Genomic DNA, 25977 nt, shown 5'->3' on the forward strand with positions numbered 1-25977 from the left:
ATGTGTGTATGTACATGTGTGTGTGTGTGTCTGTGTACATATGTCTTGAGACCCTCCTCTGTGAGATTAAAGGCTGGATTTTTGGCAGCCACCTCCTAGCTGACATTCTGGCCTCCACCCTCACCCTGCCCTAGGGTATCCTCCAAGCAGAGGTCTGAGTGGTCCTGTTAAAACCTAGGTCGTGCCACAGTCCTCTCCTCTCAGTCCTCCATGGCTCCCCGCTTTTCCCAGAGGAGAGGCTAAGGTACCCTCAGTGGCCTCCCCAGTCTTCTCCATCATTGCTCTGACATCTCTACCCATAGTCTCCCTAGCTACTCTCCAGCCACACCAGCTCCTCCAGGGTGCTCCAGGGCCTTTACACTGGCCGTTCCCTCTGCCTGGGGTGCCGTCACCCAAGACATCCATGAGGCTCCCTCGTTCACCTCCTTCAATCTCTGCTCAAAGTCTTTTCTCAGAACAACTTTCCCAGACCTTCTGGTTTAAAATGGCAGCTCCTTTCTTCCCCTCACTGGCCTGCTGATCCCGCTTCCTTGGCTGTATTTTTATAGAATTTACCTATTTTTAATTTTCTTTGTTGCCTGTCTCCACTGCTGAGAGGTCCCCCCATCCCTTGTCTGAGTCATTCACTGCTACCTCCCCAGTGATCTGCACAGTGTGTGGTACACAGTAGGTGCTCAGTCAAGGTGTATTGTTTGGTTATGTTTTGTTTTGACAAAGTCTCATTCTATCACCCAGGCTGGAATGCAGTGGCACAATCTCAGCTCACTGCAACCTCTGCCTCCTGGGTTCAGGTGATTCTCATGCCTCAGCCACCTGAGTAGCTGGGACTACATGTGCGCGCCACCATGCTCAGCTAATTTTTGTATTTTTAGTAGAGATGGGTTTTTGACATGTTAGTCAAGCTAGTCTCAAACTCTTGGGCTCAAGTGATCCTCCCACCTCAGTCTCCCAAAAGTGCTGGGATTACAGGCATGAGCCATTGCGCCCAGCCAAGTTTTGCTGAAGAAATGTTCAAGTCCTGGGGTAAGCCAAGCCTTCCTTCCCAATCCACTGAAGTCTCCTGGGGAGGAGCCCCAGAGTGGGGCTTTCTAGTTCCCACTTCTTGTGACAGATGCCAGCAAGGCCCAGGCAGATGGTGTGCTGTGCCAATAGATTTTGGCAGCGGTTGCCCTGAAAGGGCTGTTCCTGCTCAGGCAGATTGGCAGGAAAAGCCCCAAGTCAATAAAATGTGGGAGATAAGCAGGTTCGGGAGAAGACTCTGAGACTGGGCGGGCTCCAAGCAGTTCCTGCGAATCTGCAGGGCGAGCCAAGGGTGGCGGTGGGATAGCTGCCTGGCCTGGCACCTGGAACTGGCATGAGGCCCACTCTGGCCCTGGTCACATGTGGGGTGGGGGCTCCTTCTGTCCTTGGCTGCCCTGTCTCTGCTCTCTGAGAGGCAAAGGATGCCAGCCCCAGGGCACTGGACCAGGCTTGAGGACTCCTGCCCAAGGCACTGCTGACTTTGGATTTTAGGGCCCAAGTCCCAGATTCTGTTGTTTCTGAGCCAGGCGGGCCTGGTTTAAGGGTTTGTCATCAGTAAAATTGGGATAATAATAGTAGCAGCGTGGCAAGGTTATCGGGAGGATAAACTTAGATTAGGCATAGAAATCACTTAGCTAAGCCTGGCATGGAGGAGATTTTGTTGCGATTTTAGCTGCAGCAACTGCCTCATAGCTGTGTGATCCAGGATCAGTCACTTGGCCTGCCTGGTCGGGTCTCAGTTGCTGTTCTATAAAAGAGCATGATACCGACTTCCTAGGTGGCTAGAAGGCTTCCCAGCATCTACAAGAGACCCAAAATATGTGGGCTGATTGGGGCTGGGAAGCTGGGTGGGTGGGGGCCTCACCTGGCTCAGAGAACACTCCAGCCCTGAAACATCAGACCTGCAGCTGGGATGGACTAGGGACAAGTGGAGGAAGTGGGCCACTGGCTGTGGAAATGTCGAGGATGGAGAGGGGAAATCCTAGGAGGCTTCTCAGAGAAGGTGAACTCTGAGCTGGGCTATAAATCAGGAAAGATTTTAAATGGACAACATCTGGTAGTGGGGAGGCTGTGGTGAGATGGACATTTGCATATATCGCTGGTGAGAGTGTCAATAGTCCAGTATATTTAGAAAGCAATCTGGCAATTTGTAGTCAGAGTCTTAAGATGGTTGACCTTTCTAGGATCTGGTAATTCCCATGCTCAGAACCTCTTCTGGGGAGGTAATATAAAATGTGGACAGACCGAGAGAGTGGTGGGCAGCTAGCCACAGGAATATATTCCCTGCAGCAGAACTTGCTACACACTTTAGAAATGGAGTTTCCATGGCCGGGCACAGTGACTCACACCTGTAATCTTGGCAGTTTGGGAGGCTGAGGTGGGCAGATTGCTTGGGCCCAGGAATTTGAGGCCAATCTGGGCAACATGGTGAAACTCCATCTCTACTAAAAATATAAAAATTAACCGGTGTGGTGGTGCATGCCTGTAATCCCATCTACTCAGGAGGCTGCGGCAGGAGAATTGCTTGAACCAGGGAGGCAGAGGTTGCAGTGAGCTGAGATGGCGCCACTGCACTCCAGCCTGGGCAACAGCGTGAGACTCTGACTCAAACAAAACAAAACAAAACACCAAAAAAAGGGGTTTCCAGGATCATAGAGAATTGATGAGCCATATCACGTCGTGCTGGGTCAAAAGCACGACATGAAATGACACGCACTTTGTGATTTCAGTTGCTGAACCGCATAGAAAAAAGACTGGAAGGAAATCTGCCAGGATGTCCACAAGGGTCAGCCTTTAATGGTGAGATTATGGGAAATGTTATTTTTTCTAGACTTTGCCAAATCGGCACCCCAGACCTGTGCAGTCTTTATGACAACCAGTGGCAGCAACACAACAGAGAAAAATGAAACCCGGCAAAGGAAGAGGTGACAACAGCTGGGGTAGACACCGGGCACAGGAATGGTTCACTTGGACACTTGTCAAGCCACCAGCCTGACCAGACACAAAGAGCCGTCCTTTACCCGCCCTCTTCCATGCCACCAGTCCAACCAAACCTGTCCATTTTACCTGCTAAGCATGTCGCAGGTCACCCACTTCAGCTGTGACCTGTCCCCACTGCCATGGGCTCCTCGTGACCCACTCCTCACTTACAGCTCCAGACATCGTCTCGCTAGCCATGCCATTTCTTTGCCTAAAACACTTCAGTGCCCCCCAAAGTGCTGGGATTACAGGGGTGAGCCACTGTGCCCGGCCATTCTGTCTGGTTGCTTTACCATCTTCCGTGTACGCCACGCCCAGCCTGGCCCCGGAGCTAGCTGCAGAGTGGAGCCACAGAACCAACATGGAGATTGAATGAACAAGTGGGGTGGATCCTACCCTCCCCTGGGGTGTGCAAATGGGGAGAGGGAACCCAGGGAGGGACCTATTTTCCAGATAAGGAAATGGTGAAGCTAGTTTCTGTGTCCTGTGTGCGTATGCCACAGCTGGGAAGTCACGGTCTGCCTGTCTGTTGTTAGATCCTCTCTTTTGTGAGGCAGTGGCTGTATTCAGGTCACATCTGTGTCCCCAGGATGCAGCCCAGGCAGGCACATGGGTGGAAGTGGAATGAGAGATAGGAGGCCCTGGGTCCTGGCCCATAGGGCAGCAACTTGAATATTTTAGCTGCCTTCTTGGGGAAGGGGCTTGTGGGTAGCAGTGGGGAGTGCTCAGGAGGGTGGCCTCAGTTTCCCCAGAGGGGCTGGGCTAATGAAATACTGAGCTCCTTGTACCTGACTCAGGGGTTGGGAAGGGCTGCTGGAAGTGAAGGGGCCAGAGTAAGGAGAAAATACTGTATAAGCCACCAACCACCAGGCCCTGGTGTTGGGGGAGCTGAAGGGGTGGGGAGCCCACAGCTGCCCAAAGACTGGTCAGCACTTCTAGCCAGGTGGACAGAGGCCCAAGGTCCTTAGATCTGATTTTTAAAGAGAAGCCAGGAATCCAGATATTTGTACTAGTTCCCCCACATTTAAAATCTTGGCTAGATATATTTTTAAAAAGCCTTTGGCCAGGTGTAGCGGCTCATGCATGTAATTCCAGCACTTGGGAAGCCAAGGCAGGTGGATCACAAGATTGGGAGTTTGAGACCAGTCTGGCCAACATAATGAAAACCTGTCTGTACTAAAATACAAAAAAATTAGCGGGGTATGGTGGTGTGCACCTGTAATTCCACCTATGTGGGAGGCTGAGGCATGAGAATTTCAAGAACCCAGGAGGGGGAGGTTGCAGTGAGCCGAGATGGTGCCATTGCACTACAGCCAGGGTGACAGTGCGAGACTCCATCTCAAAATAAAATAAATAAAATTAAAAAAAAAAATAGGAGAACATCATTCTCAGCAAACTGACACAAGAACAGAAAATGAAATACCTCATATTTTCACTCATAGGCGGGTGATGAACAATGAGAACACATGGACACAGGGAGGGGAGTACTAAACACTGGGGTCTATTGGGGGGAAAAGGGGAGGGCCAGCGGGGTGGGGGGGAGCTGGGGAGGGAAAGCATGGGGAGAAATGCCAAATGTGGGTGAAGAAGAGAAAGGAAGCAAAACACACTGCCATGTGTGTACCTATGCAACTATCTTGCATGTTCTGCACATGTACCCCCAAACCTAAAATGCAATTAAAAATAAATAAATAAATAAATAAAAAGCCCTTTGATGGGCTAGGTGTGGTAGCTCATGTCTGTAATCCCAGCGCTTTGGGAAGCTGAGGCAGGTGGATCACTGGGGGTCTGGAGTTTGAGACCAGCTGACCAACATGGTGAAACCCCATCTCTACTAAAAATACAAAAAATTACCCAGGTATGGTGGCATATGCCTGTGACCTCAGCTACTTGGGAGGCTGAGGTAGGAGAATCACTTGAACCCAGTAGGCAGAGGTTGCAGTGAGCCGAGATCTCGCCATTGCATTCCAGCCTGGGCGATAAAGCAAAGGCTTTTGCCTTTTGATTTTGATACACCTCAAAAAAAAAAAAAAAAAAGAAAGCCTTTGATGGGCAAACAGAACACATGGGGGTGTGGTACACTGGGCCCACCCATTTGTAACCTCTGGTTTGAGGGGTGTGGCTGCTGTGTTTGGGGCTTGGTAGCACCTCCCTGCATTCACTCCAGGTCCCCAGGCCCCCACCAGTGTCTGAGCCCACAAACCTGTGGAGTCTCCAATTCTCTGTGCAAAGGAGGAGCCCGCTCAGGAGCTGTCTCGGTTTCAGGAGGGGCAGCTGAGGGGAAGCAGGACGTCCATGCCCTGGGACAGTCCTCAGCCAACAGGGCATGAGAGCTGGGGGATAAATGCCCAGCCTTCTGTCTCCCCAGTACCAGTTCCAAGGCTCATCCTATGCAGCTCTGCAGAGGGGTTCCAGAGAGGCTGAGCAGCAAGCGCCCCCAGCAGTATCTGGCAGTGACCAGCCCAGCTGTGCCCTGTCTACTGGCTTCCTGCCCCTCTCTCCCGGCTCCCACACCAGCTTCCTAGGGCCACCGCCCGAGTAAACCAGCAGCACTGTGACCTCCTTTCAGGCCTCTGCTGTCAGGGACTCCCCAAACAAAAACCATGAGATTTTGCTCATGGCAAAGAAACAAAAATCCTTTGAGGTGTGACAAAAGCCAGCAAAGAAATAGGTGGCAGCTGTTGGAGGAAAGCAGGGGCTAGATGTCAGAGTAGCCCCCGGAAGCCACTGATTCTGTGGACAGAGGATAAGGACAGAGGATGGGTGCAGGTGCAGGGTGGGGGAGGGGGCTGGAGGTGCCAAGGTCCTGAGAGGGAAATGAGGTGAGGGGTCTTCCAGGAGAGGGTGGAGGGCTTGTATGCCACGACAAGTGGTGAGGCGTGGCCAGGGTGGGCTGCAGAGGTGGGCAAGGCTGGCTTCTTATTTTGGGTGCTGTATCAGTCAGAATTCTTCAGAGAAACAGAAGCAACAGGAGACACAGATAGGTAGATAGGTAGGTAGGTAGGTATAGATATACGGATTCGTGGGCTGGGCACGGTGGTTCACACTTGTAAGTCAAGCACTTTGGAAGCCTGAGGCAGGTCGATCACTTGAGGCAAAGAGTTCAAGATCAGCCTGGGCAACACAGTGAGACAAAAAAATAAGAAATTACCAAGTGTGGTGGAGCACGCCTGCAGTCCAAGCTACTCGGGAGGCTGAGACAGTGGGATCGCTTGAGCCTGGGAGTTCGAGGCTGCAGTGAGCTCTGCTGACAACACTGCACTCCAGTCTGGCTGACAGAGTGAGAGCCTGTGAAATAAAAAATGAGATTTACAGATGCCCCTCAATTTACAATGAGGCTACATTCCAATAAATCCATCCTAAGTTGAAAACAACTTTAATACATTGATAAACCAATCATAAAGTTAAGAAATCTTCAGTTGAACCCTTATAATTTGGGGACCATCTGTATTATGGGAATTGGCTCATGCAATTATGGAGGCCAAGGAGTCCCAGAGTCTGCTGTCTGCAAGCTGGGTAGCCCAGGAAAGCCAGTGGTGTCGTTCTAGTCCCAGTGGGAAGGCCTGAGAGCCAGGGCCGCTGATGTGCATGGGCAGAAGACAGATGTCCTGAATCAAGTAGAAGGCAAATTTGCCCTTCTTCCTCCTTGCTTTATTCCAGCCCCCAAAGGATTGGACGGGGGCCAATCGCAGTGGTAAGGGCGAGCTTCTTCACTCACTCTACTGATTCAAATGCTACCCTCTGTCTCTCTTTTTTTTGACTTTGAGATAGGGTCTCACTCTGTCACCCAGGCTGGAGTGCAGTGGCCAGTCTCGGCTCACTGCAGACCTCTGCATCCCGGGTCCAAGCCATTCTTGTGCCTCAGTCTCCCAAGTAGCTGGGACTACAGGCACCCACCACCACACGCAGCTAATTTTTGTATTTTCAATAGAGTCAATGTTTCACCATGTTGCCTAGGCTGGTCTCAAACTCTTGATCTCAAATGATCACTTGCCTCAGCCTCCCAAAGTGCTGGGATTACAGGTGTGAGCCATTATACTCTGCCTCAAATTCTACTGTCTTGCAGAAACACCCTCCCAGTCACACCTGGAAATCATATCATGCCCACTATCTGGACACCCCTTAGCTCAGTCAGGCTGACACAGAAACTGAACCATCACAGCTGTCCTGAGGATTAGCTGGGGACGCTAAAAAATTCCAGGGCTCAGCTGGACCCCATAGGTGCTGGCTCTGTGTACCTGAGGGGGCCTGGGCCACAGGTATTTTTTGAAGCCCCTCTGTTTTCCTGGCTGGGCTGTCGGTAAGAACCCCTGGCTGAAATTGCACGCACCAGGCTAGGTGCTAAGTGCTTGGTTTACTTGCCTCAACTTCATCTACACAAGCAAGAACCCTGCTAGGAAGGTTCCCATTTTACAGATGAGGAAACTGAGCCTCATATGGTTTCACCATGTACTCAAGGCCACAGGGATGCAGAGTGTTGGTGCAGGGATTTGGACCTCGGCAGAAGCTCCAAAGCCTGGACTGTCACCTACTCCATGCTGCATGAGGTCTTGCTGGTCACTGAGATACCAGCAGCAGCTTAGTCTCAGCTCAGATACCTGTGGAGTGTTGGGAGACACAGAATTTCTGATGGTGGCAGAGGAAAGCCCTCAAACACTCCTGCCCTTGTCAACCTGGCCCTGGAAAAATTCTCCTGAAGATCTCTGGCTGGCCCTGGTAAGGCCAGAAAGGCATCAGAAAGAGCACATGTAGGGAGAGGTTGAAGGTTAGGGCCATAGGTATGGAGAAATGAATGGAATCCAGGCTTTAGGAAATCTGGGACTGTATCCCAGAATGACTCCATCCATCTATCACTCCATCCGTCCATCCATCCATCCATCCATCCATCCAACCACCACACATGCACAGAGAGCCCACTGGCCTGAGTCTGCACCCAGCCCTCCAGAGGACAGGTAAAAATTAGACACTGTCATTGCCTGTGGGTGAGTCTACTGGAGGAGAACTGAAAAAATAATTGCAAGGCTCGGTGCTGTGGCTCACGCCTGTCATCTTAGTGCTTTGGGAGGTTGAGGTGAGAGGACTGCTTGAGTCTAGGATTTTGCGATCAGCCTGTGCAAATGAGACTTTGTCTTTACAAAAAAATTAACAAATTAACTGGGAGTGGTGGCATGTGCCTGTGGTCCCAGCTACCTCGGGAAGGCTGAGGCAGGAGGATTGTTTGAGTCCAGGAGGTTGAGGCTGCAGTAAACTATGATTGCACCACTGCTCTCTAGCCTGGGTGACAGAGCATGACCTGTCTCCAAAAAAAAACCAAATAATTACACAGTTCACAACACACTGTGACCTGTGATGTGTGTGTGTTACAGCGGCATCTCTGATCTGGGATGATATTTAGGGGCACAAAGAACTCAGACTTAAATACCCTAGTTCCTAAGTGAGGTGGTTCTTTTTTTCTGTCAGCTTTTTTTTTTTTTTTTTTTTTTTTGAGACAGGGTCTCACTCTGCGGCCCAGGCTGGAGTGCAATGGCACAATCTCAGCTCACTGCAACCTCCGCCTCCTGGGTTCCAGCAATTCTCTTGCCTCAGCCTCCCGAGTAGCTTGGACCACAGGTGCCTGCTAACATGCCTGGTTAACTTTTGCATTTTTAGTAGAGATGGGATTTCACCATGTTGGCCAGGCTGGTTTCGAACCCCTGACCTCAAGTGATCTGCCCACCTCAACCTCCCAAAATGCTGGGATTACAGGCATAAGCCACCTCAGCCAGCCTGTCAGCTCTTCTGATCCTATCACTGAGAAAATCTTGCCTAGGTGGCAACAGGCCTCCCTATTAACAGGGAGTGGGCAAGTCAGGGTCCAGAGCCTATGGCAGGTGCTAGGACCTGGCTAAAATTTAGTGATATGGATTTGATTCTACTGCATGTTTTTATGTTCTCTTGAATTTCTGGGTAGGGCAATGGGTTGAAATGGTGACCCCTCTAAAAAGATGTCCCTGTCCTAAACCTGGTCCCTGTGAATGTGATCTTATTTGGAAACAGGGTCTCTGCAGAGGAAATGAAGGCTCTTGAGATACGATCACCATTGATCAGGGTGGGCCCTAAATGACTGCTGTCCTTACAAGAGAGAGGGGGAGGGGGGTTTGACACAGACATGGGGAAGAAAGTGTTGTGGGGACGGAGGCAAGGACTGGAGTAATTTATTCACTCCTGGGGTGCGGAACACCAAGTGCCGGAGCCAGCGGGGCCGGGAGAGGCAGGAGGCTGATTCCCCCTCTAAGCCTCCAGGAGGAGCAGCCCTGCTGGCAGCTTGCTTTTACATTGTGGCCTGCACAACTGTGGCAGAATAAGTATCTATTATTTTAAGCTGCCCAGTTTGTGATCATTTGTCATGGCGGCCATAGGAAATGAATGCCACAGTGGTGCTGGTTTTCTGTTTCCAGCGAAAAATCTTCCTCTTAAGTTAGATTTAAGGCTGGGCGCGGTGGCTCATGTCTGTAATCCCAGAATTTTGGGAGGCTGAGGTGGGTGGATCACGAGGTCAGGAGTTCAACAACAGCCTGTTCAAGATAGTGAAACTCCGTCTCTACTAAAAATACAAAAATTAGCCAGGTGCGGTGCCAGCTACTTGGGAGGCTGAGGCAGAATTGCTTGAACGCAGGAGGCAGAGGTTGCAGCGAGCCGAGATTGCACCACTACACTCCAGCCTGGGCGAGAGAACAAGACTCTGCCTCAAAAAAAAAAAAAAAAAAAAAAAATTAATTAATTAAATTTCAAAGGCAAACCAAGAGTCAAGAAAGCAAGGCCATGTGTGGTGGCACTTGCCTTGTAGGCTCACCTACTCAGGAGACTGAGTTGGGAGGACTGCTTGAGTCTGGGAGATCGAGGCTGCAGTGAGCTGGGAACATACCACCGTTATGTATCTAAATAATAGATACTTATTCTGCCACAGAATAAGGCTGGAATACCAGCCTGAGCAACATAGCAAGAAACTGTCTCAAAAAAAAAAAAAAAAAAAAGTCTGGGTGTGGTGGCTCATGCCTGTAATCCCAGCACTTTGGGAGGCTGAGACAGGTGGATCATCAGGTCAAGAGATTGAGACCATCCTGGCCAACACAGTGAAACCCTGTCTCTACTAAAACACAAAAATCAGCTGTAGTCCCAGCTACTTGGGAGGCTGAGGCAGGAGAAGTGCTAGAACCCAGGAGGTGGAGGTTGCAGTGAGCCAAGATTGCGCCACTGCACTACAACCTGGTGCCTGGAGACAGAGCAAAACTGTCTCAAAAAAAAAAAGACAAGAAAGCGACAGCGGAGGTGATAGGCAGGCATGTGTTCAGGAGGTACCTGCTGCCCTCTGCAAGTCAGACTGAGCCAGGCAGCATCATGGCCGCAGGGGTAGGCAGAGCAGGCTAGGCCCCAGTGCAGGTGCATGGCCTGGAAGCCCAGGTGGCTGGCCTCTAAGTGGGGTGGATAGACCCAGGGCTAGAGCAGGGCCAGGAGCTCTGGGGCCTGTAGAGGGCAGGGGAGCTTCACGCTGCCCATTGGCAGCCTTGAGTGAATTGCCAGGAAGCCCCTTCTGTGCCCAGCACCATGGGTGATTCAGAACCAACTTTCCTTTGGAGAACAGCACTTTAGACATTAAGGGTTTTTTCCCACTGGCATGAAGTGGCACAGAGCAGCAGGACAGGAGGGGAAGGGGGTTTCCAGCAGCTGGCTGGCCGGCAATCGGTCTTCCCCTAGAGGTCACCTGCAGGTAGGATGCTGCCACCTGCCCTCGCTGGCCCTTCCCTCCGGCTGAAGTCAGGACGTTGTGGGCCTGTTGGGCATATCCACTGGACCCTGCCAGGCCTCGAGTCATGGCTATCCAGGGGGACCCTCCTGAGGCCTGGGGAAAACAGACAGCAGCCGGTCACACAGGTCACTTTCAACCACAGTGCAAGGAACACATAGACATGCTCTGGGGACACCAGAGACTTGGCCCTGGTCTCTCGTCCAGCCCCAGGCAACCCCTGGGTTTGAATATGGGCTGGGAATGCAAGGATGGCGGAGCTTTCACCCATCAGGTCTCCGACACGTAAATGCCCAGGTGCCCATGAGGCCTGAGCCAGGTGAAACTGGGGCATGGGAGGGCAGCAGCTTCCGCCTTCTCTTGGCAGAGCCGCAACCCTTGAGATGCGGTGGGGGGAGGGGTACCATGTTCATTCTTTCCCTACTCAACTTGGTTTTGCTCTCAAGACCCGGAAGTTCCTGGTCATTTCTGGGTACAGTTTATGCCAGATCGTCTGACTTTGAGAACCTGTGATTCCGTTTCCTGGGATTTCTGGGTTTCACGCGGGTGCATGTCGGTGTTTCTGAGTCATGCCCAGCCCAGCACTTCACCTGCCTCTGTCCTCGGTGGGGTGTCTTCCTGCTTCCCTCGGCACGGCCTGGCAACAATATGGCTGCTCACTATGCTTGTCCTGCGAGACAGGGCTTGGCTGTCCCACTCCACAGATGCAGAGCCCGAGGCCTGGATGGACAGCCACCTACCCAACAGGGAAGAGATGCAGAATGTGGACCACATCCAGCAGGGGTGGGGAGGGGACACTCCTGATGGGGCCGACTGCAGTTATTCTCAGTTCTCCAGTTAGTAAGAGCCTCAAGCCCCCACAAGCTCTTAGGAACCCAGGGATGGGAGGGAATCTGGCTCCAGGAGGAAGGAGAGGGAGGGGCTCCAGCCACCACACTCCCGGCAAGCAGCTGTGCCCGGATGAGGGGGTCACTGGCTGGGAACCTTTCCCTGTGTCAGGCCACCGCCTGCTGCCACAGCCCCCAGGAGCAGCACACTACATTCTTGGTAACTTTGTTTCTCTTTTATTGCCAAGTTTGAATTTACAAGGAAGTTCCAGTTTTCATTTCCACCCTTGTGTTCAGTACCCACGAAACATGAGTCACGCTGGCGAAAGCAGGTACTTCCCTAGAGCCATCCGAGGCTCAGAGGCATCAAGGTTTTCCAACCATCGCTCCTCACTGGGACAAAAATTATTTACATATTTTGAGCTCAAGGAAACGTAAGGAATTCGTACAGTGTATGCCCAATGTCAAGATGACTACATTAAATGTTTCAGATTGATTTACCTTGTCTGGACAAGAAGATTAAAATCAGTTCACCTCATGCCTTTTTTAAAAAACTGGGCATCTCAGAGACCTTAGAGGAATCTAGCACGCATCTGGCAGAGCTGCGTTTCTTTACCTGCTCTTTGGGTTGCTTGTGAACTCAAGTGTCTGGGTGGTGGGAGGCTGCTGAGGCTCTGGGAGAAGAACCAGGCTGGGAGGGTAGCTGCTCATGGGGGCCCCTCCTCCAAACTCCACACCACAGCGGAGGCTGGCCCTTCCTGCCTGGGGGAGCGCCTCAGCTGGCCCCATTTGACCTGCTGGGACAGGCACTTTGAATGTCCAGAAGGGGACGAGCACATCTCCACAGCAATTTTCAAAGCCAAGGTTTGGGAGTTCCTGGAGCTAGCCCTGCTCCCTGACTTGGTAAACGCAGCCAGATGGTGCATGGGGGAAGAGGGGACCAGGGCCTGGGCCTTAATTCTAAGTGCTCTCTGCAGGGACTCAGGGGCAGGCCAAATGGATCTGTTGGGGCCGACCTCAGACATCTGAGGCTATAACCTGAGTGTCAGAAGCCATGGCCCCCGCTGTGGGCCCTCCCAGACTCCTGGCTCTTCCCCTGGCTGCCAGGTGTCAGGGATCCAGCATGTCCTGTCTGGACTGGCCTGTTTGGGAGCGCCCCAGTGATTATATTTGCAGGAAGCTCCTGAAGACACAGCTGTATCCACTGCCACTTAGACCTGAGTGAAGTGGGCAAAACGGCTGGTGGGCTCCAGTGAGCTCCCAGACCTCCTACATAAGCAAAGCTTCTGGGAGCCCTGGTTACAGGAAATCCCCACCCCACACACCTGGAGGTCTCCCCGAGGCAAGTCATCAGCTACAGCTGAAAGAGGCCCCGAGAGTGACCCTGCAAGCCCTCACGGGGGACTGCCCTGTCCTTGGCCAGGGACGCAAGGTAGAAGCCCTGTCCCAAGCAGCGTCTTATCCTCTCCTGGTCCTCCTGGGCATGCTGTCCAGCCCTGGCCAAGACCTCTCTCCTCCGGTACTCAGTGGTCACCAGCTGATGGCAGGCTAGTGGCCCAGCCATGTGGTGTGGAGTGAGGTGCAGGCTGTTCCTTCTGATCACGCCTTGGGTGGGGCAGCCACTTGCCTTCTCTAGTTTCTCCTGCCCCAAAGACGGAGTCATTTCAAAACCAGAAGTGCACGTCTCAGGGGCTAGCCAGCTCCAGCCAGGGCCAACCTGATCCTCCCCACCCCTCTTGCTCTTACAAAAATCAAGTAACAGACAGGCAGCCTGCAGGGCATGGGAGTCCCGTCTCCTGATACTGTGGTCCTTCTCCCCATGATGGTCTTCCCCTACCCTGGTCTGCCTTCCTTCTCTTTCCAGGACTCTGCAGATGGCCATGGTGGTCGCGGCTTGTCTTTCCTTGAGGTTTCTGCACAGGGGCCCTTTCTTAGCGATGTCTTTTCTCTGTTGAAGCAAAGGTCCTTGTGCCTGCAGCCGTGAAAGCTGGGTGGACACAGCTACCTGGAGGGCTTCTGATGACTGAGACCTGTCCCCATGGGTGCCACTCCCCCTCCTCGGCAGGACTGTGTTTCCTTCAGGAGGTTGAAAACTGCCCTTGGCAGGCCTTGCTAGGACAGCTGGCTTGGCCGAGGATAGGGACTGTGTCCCTCTAAAAGGCAGGTGGCAAGATCTCAGTGCGTCTCCTGAGGCTACCCTACGGCCAGACTCCGGTGGACATCTAACGTTCCTGCATATGGCACATCTGCAGCAGGTCTGGAGGAAAGCTGTGGAAGGTCTCACCAGCGATCAGAGAGGTGAGGGGCCACTGGCCTTGGTAGATCTGGGGAGGGTGAACCGCAGCCTGGGCTGTGAGTGCTGTGTCCGGCTCCCAAGCTGGCTGAGTAAAAAGGAACATCTTGGGTGCTGTGTCTGATGCATCTAGGTCCTTGCCTGCGTACACCCAGCCAGGATTGGGAAGCAGACCACGGGGTTTTAATTTTCAGACCAGCAGGAGCAGCAGAGAGGGAGAGTGACAGACTCAGAGCTCTGGGGACACCCTTGCAGCTGGGGCAGGAACTGGCTCTGGGCCATCTCTCAGCACACATGGGCACATGCAGTTGAGTGGCAGGTGACGCTTAGGGTGGCTTCTTTTGATTTTCTTCATTGCCACAGGGTCCAGAGTCTTCAGTCCCAGGTGGTCCTTTCTTAGAGATGGCAACACTCAAAGAGATGCTGGAAGCCGTCTCTGTTTGGTTTTGGTGAAGAGAAATGAGGAAGCATCCTGAGTGGGGAGCTGGCTACATTCTCCCCTTTCCTGGAGAAATCTTTCCACAATGGGAGGCCTCTCGGCTGCTACGGCAGAAAACCTCTCAGCCCTCTCAGCTCTGTGTGTACCTGAGAATATATGTATCTCCCTTGTTTTTGTTTAAAAAATAATCTAAACTTTCCAGGAAGGTACTTTATCATTCCACAGGCTTGCAGAGTTAGTGAGTGACAAAGAAATAAGAGTCACTTAAATAAATGGAAAAAGCCACACTAAGAACTCTAAAACGAAACATTGGGAAAGGTCCAGTGAAAATGATAATGAAATCTTCACGGTATTCTTACACTTTTAACAGGACATCGAATCTTACTGTTGATGTTTTTGGACTTTTTGTTTTAAATAGAAGTTTTAAAAATAAATGTTCACCTGCTGCCAAAAGCGGAAATAAATATCCAAAGGAGAAAGTTTATCTAAGTCTGCTTTTCCACAAATTTCTACCTACAGTGAAGAACTGGTCAGGTTCTTCTGCGCACACTGGGGCTGGTGACAGAGAAGCCACATGGAGGAAGGAAGAGGGGCTGGTGGCTCCTGCCACCTGGGGCTCAGAGACACGGAGCCCAGGCAGCTCCCTGAGGTGGCCAGTGCAGTCATCTCCATTCGCCGGGTTGTCTCCGCGGGTCCCAGCCTGCATGTGAAGAGACACAAAGTGAAAAAGAAATTGAAGGGCCTTCGTCCCATTCAAGGGAGTGCAGGGATAGGCGGCTGAGATGGCTGCTGGGGGCTGCAGAGAACTGTGGGTGCTCCCAGTGTGTCTCACCAGTCAGTGGCACTGGGGGTCCCTACCAGCAGGGCCACACACACAAAGGGAGGCCCCGGCGCTGACTCAGTCCTCAGCGGGGCCCACAGGCTCGGCACATGCAGCCTCTTCGCCCAGGGGGTCCGTGCAGGTGGCAGCCGGTGTAGGCAGCGGGGGAATGCCGGTGAGGCTGCGGAGGCTGTGGGGGTCGACTGGGGGGATGAGGGTCAGAGACTCGACGCTCAGCGTGTCGGCCGTGTCCTCGCAGAGCAGGGAGATGGTGGGCTGCTGGGCAGGAACAAGGCTGGGGGACAGGCTGGCTGTCTCCACGGCTGTGCTCCTGGCGACGTTCTTGCTGGGCCTGGAGTCTGCTTCTGTTTCGCTGGCGATCACCAACTGGTCAGGAAGGTGAGGCTGAGGCAGTTCTGGAGTCGTGGGGGCATCTGGATTGGGGGAGAAAAACCAAAAACACACTGAGCTCTTGAGACATCCCTCATGCTGCGCCCTCTGCTCCCGTCCTGAACCGTGGCCCTGGAGAGCTGGGTGGGAGGTGGCTGGCTGGCGTGAGGGCTCAGCATGGCTCCTCCCACTCCTTTTGGGGACACAGAACCTTCGAAATCCAGTCTGACCTAGGCCTGGGGTGTGACAGGGCCCAGGGTTACCCTGACTTGTGATATGAGGGGAAAATTCAGGGCCTGTGCAAAATCAGCATGTGGATGAAAGAACAGTTCCCAGGTGCAGAGACACGGCTGACAGGCTTTATGTGTGGGCAAATCTCAGACCTGTCTGATAATAAACGCTCATTTAGCAAGTAAATGGGCTTGGGTGTGCTTGTATCGTCAGGCCATTTCCAGAGCATACATTTGGTGACATTTACCCAAGAGGGAACCCACTGCAATATTTAAAAAAAAAAAGGAAATTCTGTAGAACTTTTCAGTTTGCAAAACCAAAACAAAACCTTGGCCTGTCTTCTCCTCCTCCTCCTCAAAGTGCTGAGCCAGCACCCAAAAAGGGGCTGCTGTGGTCACTCAGGCCATTACTGTTCCAAACTTCCCGATGGGGGCCACTGAGAAACCACACCAGGACGAAGGCAGGCGAGGCTCCGCCCAATGCAGTTATTCCTGCAGCAGCAATTTTCTCGGTTTTTTTTTTTTTTTTTGAGGAAGAGTCTCACTCTGTTACCCAGTCTGGAGTGCAGTGGCATGATCTTGGCTCACTGCAACCTCCACCTCCCGGGGTCAAGTGATTCTCATGCCTCAGCCCCCAGGGTCAAGTGATTCTCATGCCTCAGCCTCCAACTAGCTGGGATTATAGGTGCATGCCACCATACCCGGCTAATTTTTGTATTTTTAGTAGAGACGGGGATTTGCAATACTGGCCAGGGTGGTCTCAAACTCCTGACCTCAAGTGAGCCGCCCACCTTGGCCTCCCAAAGTGCTGGGATTACAGGAGTGAGCCACCGTGCCTGGCCCTTGGTGCTTTTCAAAATCCTGCAGACACATGCTGGCCCATTTGCCTTCCAGTGATGAGTCTGCCTGGACAGAAACACCAGATACAGCTGGAATTCACTGTGGAAAACATCTTCCAGCACTTCAGATGGTAGGTGTTTAAAAACACTGAGAGGAAGACAATGGGCATCCCGCTTGGAGAGCAAATTCTCATTTGCACAGCACTGGGAGTCACTGGCCAAGGCAAGAGGTGCTGCCCACGCTCTGAGCTGAGTCTGACAGCACCCTGGGCTTGGGAAGGATGGTAGACATTTTTTTTTGTTCAATGTGATTCAGTTTAGTTTTTAATTTTCTCTTTTAAGTCAGGCCAAAATAAAACAGAACAGCAAGTGGAACATAAAGCAAAAGAATGGAAAAATGAACAAAATAAAAGCAGGCAGCACGTACAAAGCGAAGAGAGGGAGGAAGAGAGCCCCCATCATGGAGCGACAGCACAAGAGACAGACTGGATCTGAAAGCCACACCAGCATTTCTTCCCACAAGACTCTGGGCAAAATGAACTCTAAAAGGTCCCAATTCATCTCATTTCTTTTGTTTTATTCAGACAGGGTCTTACTCTGTCACCCAGGCTGGAGTGTAGTGGCATGATCATAGCTCATTGCAGCCTCAACCTTCTGGGCTCAAGTGATCCTCTTGCCTCAGCCTCCTGAGTAGCTGGGACCACAGGCCTGTGCTACCACACCTGGCTAATTTTTAAATTTTTTTGTAGAGACAGGGTCTCATTATGTTGCCCAGGCTGATATGGAACTCCTGGGCGTAAGCAATCCTTCTGCCTTGGCCTCTCAAAGTGCTGGGTTGTGCACAGGTGTGAGCCACCTTGCCCAGCTCAGTTAATTTCTTTCTAAGACCTTTTTAAAAAAGAGAGAGAGAAGATTCGGAGGAAACACTGCATGAGGTTTTGGGTCTGCCCTCACTCTGGGAGGGTGGCAATGGGCATCAGTAAGCACTAGTGGAAAAAGTGATTTGAGGTGTGATCTAAGCCCAGAAATGCTGAGTAAACTACGTGCCAATTCTGGTTTCTTTGAATTTCAGCTAATTTGCTCCACTCAGTAAGGATGCCTTGCGGTGCCGGGCTGGTTTCAGCTGAGGCATGTGCCCTGACCTAGCACCATCTGCCTGCTGTTTCTTAGAACCTGTGGTTCTCTGAGCAGGGCTTACCTGCCCTTGCTTCAAATGGGCACGAGCAGATCTGTGACGAACTCTCACACATGTGGATCCACACTAAGTTTCGCTGCTGAGGAGGCAGTTTAGAAATGACTAATTCCCCAAACAGCACTGTCCTACCATCTGGAGACAGAGTAGCCAAGTGTTTCCCTCGTGTTGTCTTAACATTTCTAAGTGTTTTCTCTCTTTGCTCAAGTCTGCATTCGCATGCAGATATTCAAAAAACCTGGCAAACTTCTTTCCCTGCTCCTTAATGGGGTATTTGGTGATTAGAATAATCAGGGAGGTGGAAACATTGCAGGCAAATATATCAAAAAGAGCAAACCAACTAACAATAGCATGCGCACAGAACTGACTTCTTAAGGAAAACGACTGACAATTTACACTAAAGGGGTTGGTTTTTCCCCTAAAAGTCACCTCTTTTTAATAGGAAAAAAACAACCTCTTCTTACCTATCACCTACGACACGGCCTTGTTGTTGTTTAACTAAGACGTGCTTCCTGAACTTGATCTACAGAAGTATCCAACCAAGGGAGGTGGAAAAGGAGAACTCTGCCAGGTTTTCACCGAGGGGAAAATTCCCAAGCGAGGACACATTTTTTTCTGGTCAAGGGCTGAGCTGCAAAAGTTACTGGTGAAGCCTTGCTTTGCGCCGACTGGTGTTTTTGGACTACAGGGCCATAAGTTGAGGCCAGGCCCAGGATAAAGGGATTTGGAGAAAAGTCTGACTTCCTGGCCATGGGCCGAGGAGACAGAGCCGAGGGGGGATGGGATGTTCAGGAAGGCCACATTTCCACGAGCAGTGGACAGACTTCCCAGGGCTGTGGCCTGTGAGAATGCCAAGGCAGCGGGTCTCCCACATGCCTGGCCGGCACCTCAGAAGCTGATGTGCAGGTCTGGGGCGGGGCCTCAACACCTCCTGGTCAAGCAAATGGTGATTTCCAGCAAAGGGCTGGGAAAGGTAGGGCCGAGTTTTGTGAGGAAGAAAAGGATGGTACTTGTAGAGCAAGCGGAGGGCAAAGCTCAGAGAAAATAAGCTTTCAACACAAAAGAAGGCGGACGGCTCCCAGCGAACAAGCAGGGAGGAAGCAGGGGTGGCCCTGACCGCGAGCCAGGCTGCTGGGTGGTGGCCCACGGACAAGCCTCACCACTGTGTGGGTGCTACTCAGAAACGGAGACGGTGGGGCGACATCCATTCATGCATCTATGAGGGAAATGGCTCTTGGCCTTTGGCCGGAATAAGACTGAATTGGTTACTTATCTTGGAGCAAGGCCAGGGGAAGAAAGGAAAAGAAAAAAGAAACATGGAGACTTCTTGGTTGCGTTTTATAAATCCTCCCTTTGCCAGCCAACTGCCACCCAACTCCCATGGTCTAAACTGGGGGGACCCCTGGGGGACTTGGCGGGAGCATCTGCTTCTGGCCGGGCCGAGCCTGATGCTGGTGCACACTTCATAGAGAAGGACAGCATTTCTAGGCTGCACACGTCTGGCTCAGAAGGACCGCCATGAAGGTCAAGGGCAGGGGATCCGGTCTTCAGATGAGGTGAGGCCAGAAAGGGAGCAGGGAGATCCAGCTTTGGGGGAAACTGAGGAAGTACTGCCTTGGCAAATGGCTCTGTGCTCAGACCCAGCCAGTGTGGACCCTGCCGACTGTGGAAACATAGCGTGGTGAGTGGACGTCGCGGCCCGAGCGGCTCACAGGGGAGACCTGCCTGAATTGACTGTGCGTGAGGTGCCGTGGCAGCCGCCGTTCGGAGCACTAAACCCAGTGGCCGCCATGACTGTCGGCCTCCGACAGGCTGAACACTCGCCGGCGTCCTTTCCTGCCACTCCTGACTAGAGGGAAAACACAGCAACAGATCATAGAAAGCCTTCAACAATGGACGGCAGAGGCAACACGGAGAGAGGGGACACAGAGCAGTAGCGGACGCTGAGCACTGATGAGGGGCGAGGGTCGTGGCCACCAGTGCGTGGGACACTGGACCCCCATGCAGAGAAGACACCCCCTCTGCCACCCCCAGCATGAGGCAGGGTCGGGACTGCTCAGAACCAAACTGTTCACTCGTGCGACTGAATCAGGGTAGGGACAGAGAAGGTGGGGTCCTGTTGGAAAGGAAAGATGGGTTCATCCACAACATCTGGACTTGGTCGGAAGCCACGGGGAAGGAAGAACAGAATCACCTGTCAGTTTTAGACATGGCCCAGGAGTTAGGACACAAAAACCGTGCAACCCCAGGACAGCGTGAGGAGGGCAGGGTGTGTGGCTGGAGAACTGGCACCCAACCAGCTACGTGAATCAAGCAGATTTCTGACCCCAAGTGCGGAGGTTCCTGGTATCACACACTGATGCCAACAGCACAGCACTGAGTCCTGGGTAAGTTCAGATGCTCGAGGCGCTCCACGAGCCTCTCCCTCAGCTACCTCTCTGGGCAGCAACCTGGTGACCCATGCCTTTGAAAACCAGGACTGAACCACAGCAGGAAAGCTGAGACCAGGCGCCAGGTGGTCCAGCAGTGCTTCTAATTGGCTGAAACAAAAAACGTCAGGAGTATCTCACTGCAAAGGGAGGAACCACACTCTCAGAGACGAAGACAGGTGAGCGCACAGCTTGAAAGTGACGCCATAGAGCACTACAATGTGAAGGTCCTTAGATGCCACTGGACTACACACTGAAAAATGGTGAAAATGGTAAAGTTTGTTATGCATATGTTACCACAATAAAAAAGGATGATGTCACAGAGAAAACTGAGGAGAAAAAGGAATACTTCTTTCTTAGGGTTTCTGTCCTTAAAACTCCAGTGAGACAGTGGTTACCAAGTTCAGTGGCATGCGGGTGGGTTTTGGGCCATCTGACTCTCAGTTGGCACAAAGGGAGGTGTGTTGGGGTGAACGGGTCTCATTCGGACCAGGCACAGGGGCGAGTCTGGATGGGAGGGGAGGTGGGGAGGCTTTGTGCACTGGGGCGCCAATGGCAGCCAGACCATCTTTCTTTCTATGAAACCCCAGGGGACAATCAGGAGGCCATAGCTTATCACCCAATGTGGTTTTGTTTGTTTGTTTTGAGACAGTCTCACTCTGTTGCCCAGGCTGGAGTGCAGCGGTGCGATCTCGGCTCACTGCAACCTTGGCCTCGTGGGTTCAAGTAATTATTCTGCCTCAGCCTCCTGAGTAGCTGGGATTACAGGTGCCTACCACCCTCCCTTCAATCTGGGGCCAGCACCGAAACAGCCACTCCAGGTACCCTCTGCCTCTGGCATGCGAAGGAGGCTCAGAAGCAGATGCTACACACAGAGGGAACCAGAGAGCCAGCAACCCCTCAGGGCTGTCCCCTGTCCCCTTTCCCTTTCTGGCTCAGAGGCCCTTGCCTGTGCTGGGCTTGAAGCTACTGCTAGGCCATAGGCTGCGGCCGTGATGGGCTTGGGTGGGGACTTCCTCAAAGGTGCCCTCTCCCCCTGCCCACGGCCTGTCTGCATTTGGGAAGACAGAATGTACAGGCAGACCCCAGGATGATGGGCAAAAGGAATCCACTGGCCTCCAGGAGATTGTGGTTTTGGGCCCTGGTGGACTCATGTGAGACCCAAAGACCACCTTCCACATGGACCAGGGCCTAGCCAACCCCTCGCCCCCCAGCTGTCAATTCCAGCAATGCCACCTCTGGGGGCCTCCTGCAGCTGTTCTGCATCAGCTGTCGGGGCCTGCTGCACCTTTCCTTTGTCACTGTTTAACTGCACATCCGTCTGGGTGGCTACCTGATGGGCCTCAGCCTCCCCACCTGCCCGCAAGATCACAGTTTATGCCACACTGTATCCTGAATGCTGTGCATAACAGGGACTTATCCTAATCATCCTCATCCTGCTTGCTTAGAAAAAGATACTTCAGTGGGACAGGGACTGGGGTGCCCAAACCCAGGAAAGATAAGATCCAGGGAGGTGAGCCACTAAGAGAACGGAAGGCCACGTGTGGGCCGGGTGGGTGGAAAGGCCCCTTAGATCAGGTCTCAAGTCCAGAAAAACAAGAGGACAGTGTAAGCCTAATCCTGGGAGCCAGCCTGAAGTCCCTGCGGGAAGCTGAACATGTACATTTGGGATAAACGGGGCGTTTTCAAACCTAGGCAGGAAGCCTAAGGTTCTCTGAGCTGGACACAGGGTAGAGCCAGAAAACCCAATTTAGCATTAGCTGGTTTCACTGCCTCATATAGGATGAACCCACGTGGGCCCACTGGGGTCCATTTTGCTGCTGATTTGAGGAAAGCACCTGGCCTTCCTCCCACAGGGGTTCACGCCACACAGCCTTCTGCTGGCTGAGGCTGCACATGTTACCAGGCCTTCATGAGTAGGGCTGTGACTTTTCACGTGGGCCCTAGAGCAGCCATGCCCATTGGAAGGAGGAATGCACTTTGTGGGCTGCCTCCAACCAGGATCCAGACCGGGGCCCGGGTCTCCAGGACACCTTGGAGGTGTCTGAGACAGTCTTGGGAACTGCATGGGATATTCTGCTAGCTGTCTCAGAAGGTGGAGCGTGGGCTTTAGGGTTGCCAAGGCTAGGCTTCGGATCTTGGCTTCTCTGCTAGCTAGCTGCATCCTCTGGGCCAAGTTGTACAGCCTTTCTGGGCCCCTGTGTTTTCTACTGTAGAGTGTAAGGTGGAGTGTGGCAGGATTTGACAAGGGGACATCTATGAAGTGCTTACAAGCATGGTGTATGGCACAGGTGGGCGCAATTTCAGGAGGAGTGTCTACTGGGACGCTGCACAGCAGGTGCACAGAGAGGGCCCTGTGGTGGCTACAGCAGGAGTCCACGCTGATTGGTGGGTGCCTGGGCCACAAGAACTGTCAAAATAGTGTAGAGAGCACTCCCAGCTTTTAACAACATCCTTGAACAATTCAAGTATTCAAAACCATGTGCCAGAGCCACAGAAAACTGGGTTTGTCTCATCACTTGGGAGATGGAATGTCTTGTGCAATTTCCCAGCACCTGGACATGCAAAGTGTGCTTTCAACGGCAAAGGTGGGCCAGGCATGATGGTCGTGCCTATAATCCCAGCACTTTGGGAGGCTGAGGCGGGCAGATCACTTGAGGTCAGGAGTTTGAGACCGGCCTGGCCAACATGGTGAAACTCCATCTCTACTAAAGATACAAAAATTAGCTGGGCATGGTGGCCGGCATCTGTAATCCCAGCTACTTGGGAGCCTGGGCAACAGAGCAAGACTCTGTCTCAAAAACAAACAAAAAACCCAAAAAACATATCAACGGCAACAAAGCCACTGGGGTTTGCTAGTTCTGACTTCAGAGGGTCTGGCAGTTGCTCTCTACAAGGGGGAGCTTCCTGGACTCTAGGAGGCTTCATAATCACAGGGATGGGAATGCTTCTGACTTAGCACTGTGCCCTCAAAAACCACTCTGAGGACAAGCTGCCCCTTGGGGGTGCTGTAGCTGTCTTCTGCTGTCCAGGCTGAAGGCAGTGGGCAATTAAGATGAATGGGCTTGGAGGAGAGGCCCTGGCTCACCCTGCCACTGGGCTGGCCCTCCAAGGACGTCATCACTTGTGGATGGGCGCCAGGCCCCCAGCGGGTGGAAAGTTGGGTGAGCGTGCCGCACAGGGCGACCTTCCCTCATCAGAAGCTTGAATGCTGAGCCATACTCTGAGCAGATGTCAAATCAGGCAACTGGCAGGAAGGCTCCCATCCCAACAGAACTGTCTCCCTTCTCCTGTCCTTGGCTTTCTCTCCTGTGCAGCTTGGTGGAATAGCAGGCAGATGTTGGAGCCATCTGGTTAGATCCACCCGTGCAGGGAACATGGAAAGCCCATATGCTTTGTTCTGGGTGGACTGGAAGGAGACTGCATGCTGGCCTGGAAGTCTGGCCTCAAGACAGGGAGGAGCTTGTGGGCTCTGATGCATTCTCCTGCCAGGGATCAATAGCTGCGTCCTGAGGCATCCGTAAGAGTAAAGCCCAGGCTGCCTGCCGGGCCAGGCCCTTCATCAAGAGGTGAGTTATCTCAGTGTCTGCAGAGCTGGACAGGCAGGCTGGGCCTCAGGCTTTTACTCTCATGCTACATAAAGAATGGGGATCTACACACTTGTCTCCGCAGGCCTGCTGCGGACACACCAAAAGGGAGCAGACACCTCGGAGGTCCTGACTCTAACTTGGCAACTGGAACTGTCTGGCCACCTGACAACCAGGCTAACAGCCATTGGATTTCTGCGATAAGAAGACATGGCACCGGCACCATGCAGGGGATGGTGGGGGTGGGGACAAAGAGGTTGAGGGAGGCCCAGAGAAAAGACTAGCACACGCCACAGACATCAGCCTCTGGAAAAGTGCAGAGTTGAAGCCTCAGGGGTCACGTTCAGGTGGGCATCCATATACAGAGGCCCATTTTTGATGCTGTGGGTCTTTGCTGGTTTTAACTTGAGGCAAAGAAGTGTATGGCTCTTTGTTCACTTAGCTGTTGGCTATGCATCCTTAAAAATGACAGAAAGGTGACTCCAGCTACACGGGAAAAGTAGCTTTCATCCCAGTGCAGTGGTGAATGTATGTGCTGGGGTGTCCATGCAGACCCAGAAGCGTGCACGCACAGGCAGGAGGTGGATGTGCATACAGGCACATGCACACACAACCTTGCATGCCTGCCCCGGAGCAAGCATGAGACCGGGATTAAGAGGGCTACTGAGGCACACCTTGGCTCCTGGAAGAGGCTCTGCTGGAATTGCCCAGCTATGAGCCTGGCAACAGCAGTGGCATCTGCTTAGATGTGGAGCCAACCTTAAATTGGGCTTAGAAGGGGTGGTCATGTCCTGGAGCAGGTGCCCAGTGGAAGAAGGTCTCAGTGAGGTAGCTCTGGGGTGACCTTCCTGCCTGGGCCTCGTAAAGTCAAGAGGAAATGGAAGCAACATCATGTGTATGGGATGGACACAGGCGGGATGAGGTGCTCTGAGCCAGAGAGGTGAACTGGAAATGCAAAATGTGGAAGTGCCTGAGAGAGGTGTGGGTGCCCTTGGCTTCTGGTGCTGAAAGGATGGGGACCAAGGGCCCTCGACCTCCCTGGTTCTGCAGTGGCCTTCGTCCTCCTGTCATGATCCATCATCCACAACTTAATCAAAGTCGGGCCAGGTGCCCCTGAAATATGATGAGTGAGGGCTCTGGAGGGGACCTTGCAGGACACTGAGGGTCCCCAATCAGAAGTGCAGGCAGTTGGCATAATCCCCTAGACCCATGGCAGAGGGATGCTGCTGGGCACAAAGCATCTTGCTGGCTTAAGGCCTTGGATGCCCCTCCTGCTCCTCTGGCTACAATGTGGGGCCATGTTGTTCCAGAGGCCTGGTGTCTGTACTCCCCCACATCTCACGCAGGGAAGAGCTCACAGCAGCTGAGAATGAGGAGCAGGGGCATGTCCCATTCTAGGCTGACTCCAGGGGCTCCCATTCACTCCTTGATTCCCTCTGTGCCATGTCTGAAGTGGAATAAGTTGAAGGATGGCAAGATATGACTTTATCACATCCTACCAAAGTCTCCAACGGGTGGCAAAGTGCACGCCTACTCAGACAACTGGACCGCATATTTAAGGACAAAACTTGTATGTTATAGAGGAAGAAAAATTAGCAGGAACACAATTCTTTTCCCAGACTGCAAACATTCACCTCGGGAGACCTAAGACTGTGGAGGTGATGATGGGGTGGGTTTAGCTGTGGCCCACCTGCTGCCCATCAGCTTTGCAGTCAGTCGTGGCCTCGGTGGGGACCAGCCTGAAAAAGGAGCAATTCTTTCCCATCTGGGAGTTGAACCCGCCTGGGAGGGAATATCACGTTAAGGCACCTCTAGAGGCTTCAGGTGTAGATCACCTGGGCAGCAGCATCCTTCAAGTACTGTGACCAGGAGGACCTGGAGGTCAGGGGTTTTGGTAATGGCAAGGGATCAGGGGGTTCCCCGAATGCCCCCCCATCTACTGAGTCACGTGGCCAATACCTGCTGGGCTCTGGGCTGTGGAGGGGGTGGAGGACGAGCTGGTGCCTCCCGAGTCGCAGTGGCTGGTGCTCCCACTGCCGCTGGGGCTCCCGCTGGCGGAGGGTGGCGACTGCGAGGACAGGGATGGGGAGCTGTGCTGGTTTATGCACTGGGCCACAGCGAAGCCTGCAAGACAAGGTACCAGGTGAC

The 25977-nt window shown here is 52.8% G+C and overlaps 2 protein-coding genes across 11 annotated transcripts in view; both read right to left on the minus strand.

Moving 5' to 3' along the window:
- Positions 1-13789, minus strand: part of LOC144578591 (uncharacterized) — a 60028-nt gene extending 46239 nt beyond the window's left edge. Inside the window, exons 1-2 of the mRNA XM_078344757.1 lie at positions 10742-13789; positions 6152-6288 (exon numbers count right to left, since the gene is read on the minus strand). The gene's annotated coding sequence lies outside the window, so the exon portion shown is untranslated. The remainder of the gene's footprint in view (positions 1-6151; positions 6289-10741) is intronic.
- Positions 11832-25977, minus strand: part of CLEC16A (C-type lectin domain containing 16A) — a 229092-nt gene continuing 214946 nt past the window's right edge. For 5 of the 10 annotated variants that reach the window (XM_035267032.3, XM_035267030.3, XM_078344752.1 and 2 more), the window contains 2 exons: positions 25789-25953; positions 11832-15596 (listed from right to left, as the gene is read on the minus strand). In XM_035267032.3, coding sequence (XP_035122923.2) covers positions 15241-15596; positions 25789-25953 — 521 coding nt within the window. In that variant the 3' untranslated portion in view covers positions 11832-15240. Of the gene's footprint in view, positions 15597-19538; positions 19663-25788; positions 25954-25977 lie in introns of all 10 variants that reach the window. The other 5 variants (XM_078344753.1, XM_035267038.3, XM_078344754.1 and 2 more) reach the window with 2 other exon arrangements.

This window comes from Callithrix jacchus, chromosome 12, assembly GCF_049354715.1.
Source record: "Callithrix jacchus isolate 240 chromosome 12, calJac240_pri, whole genome shotgun sequence".
NCBI lineage: Eukaryota > Metazoa > Chordata > Mammalia > Primates > Cebidae > Callithrix > Callithrix jacchus.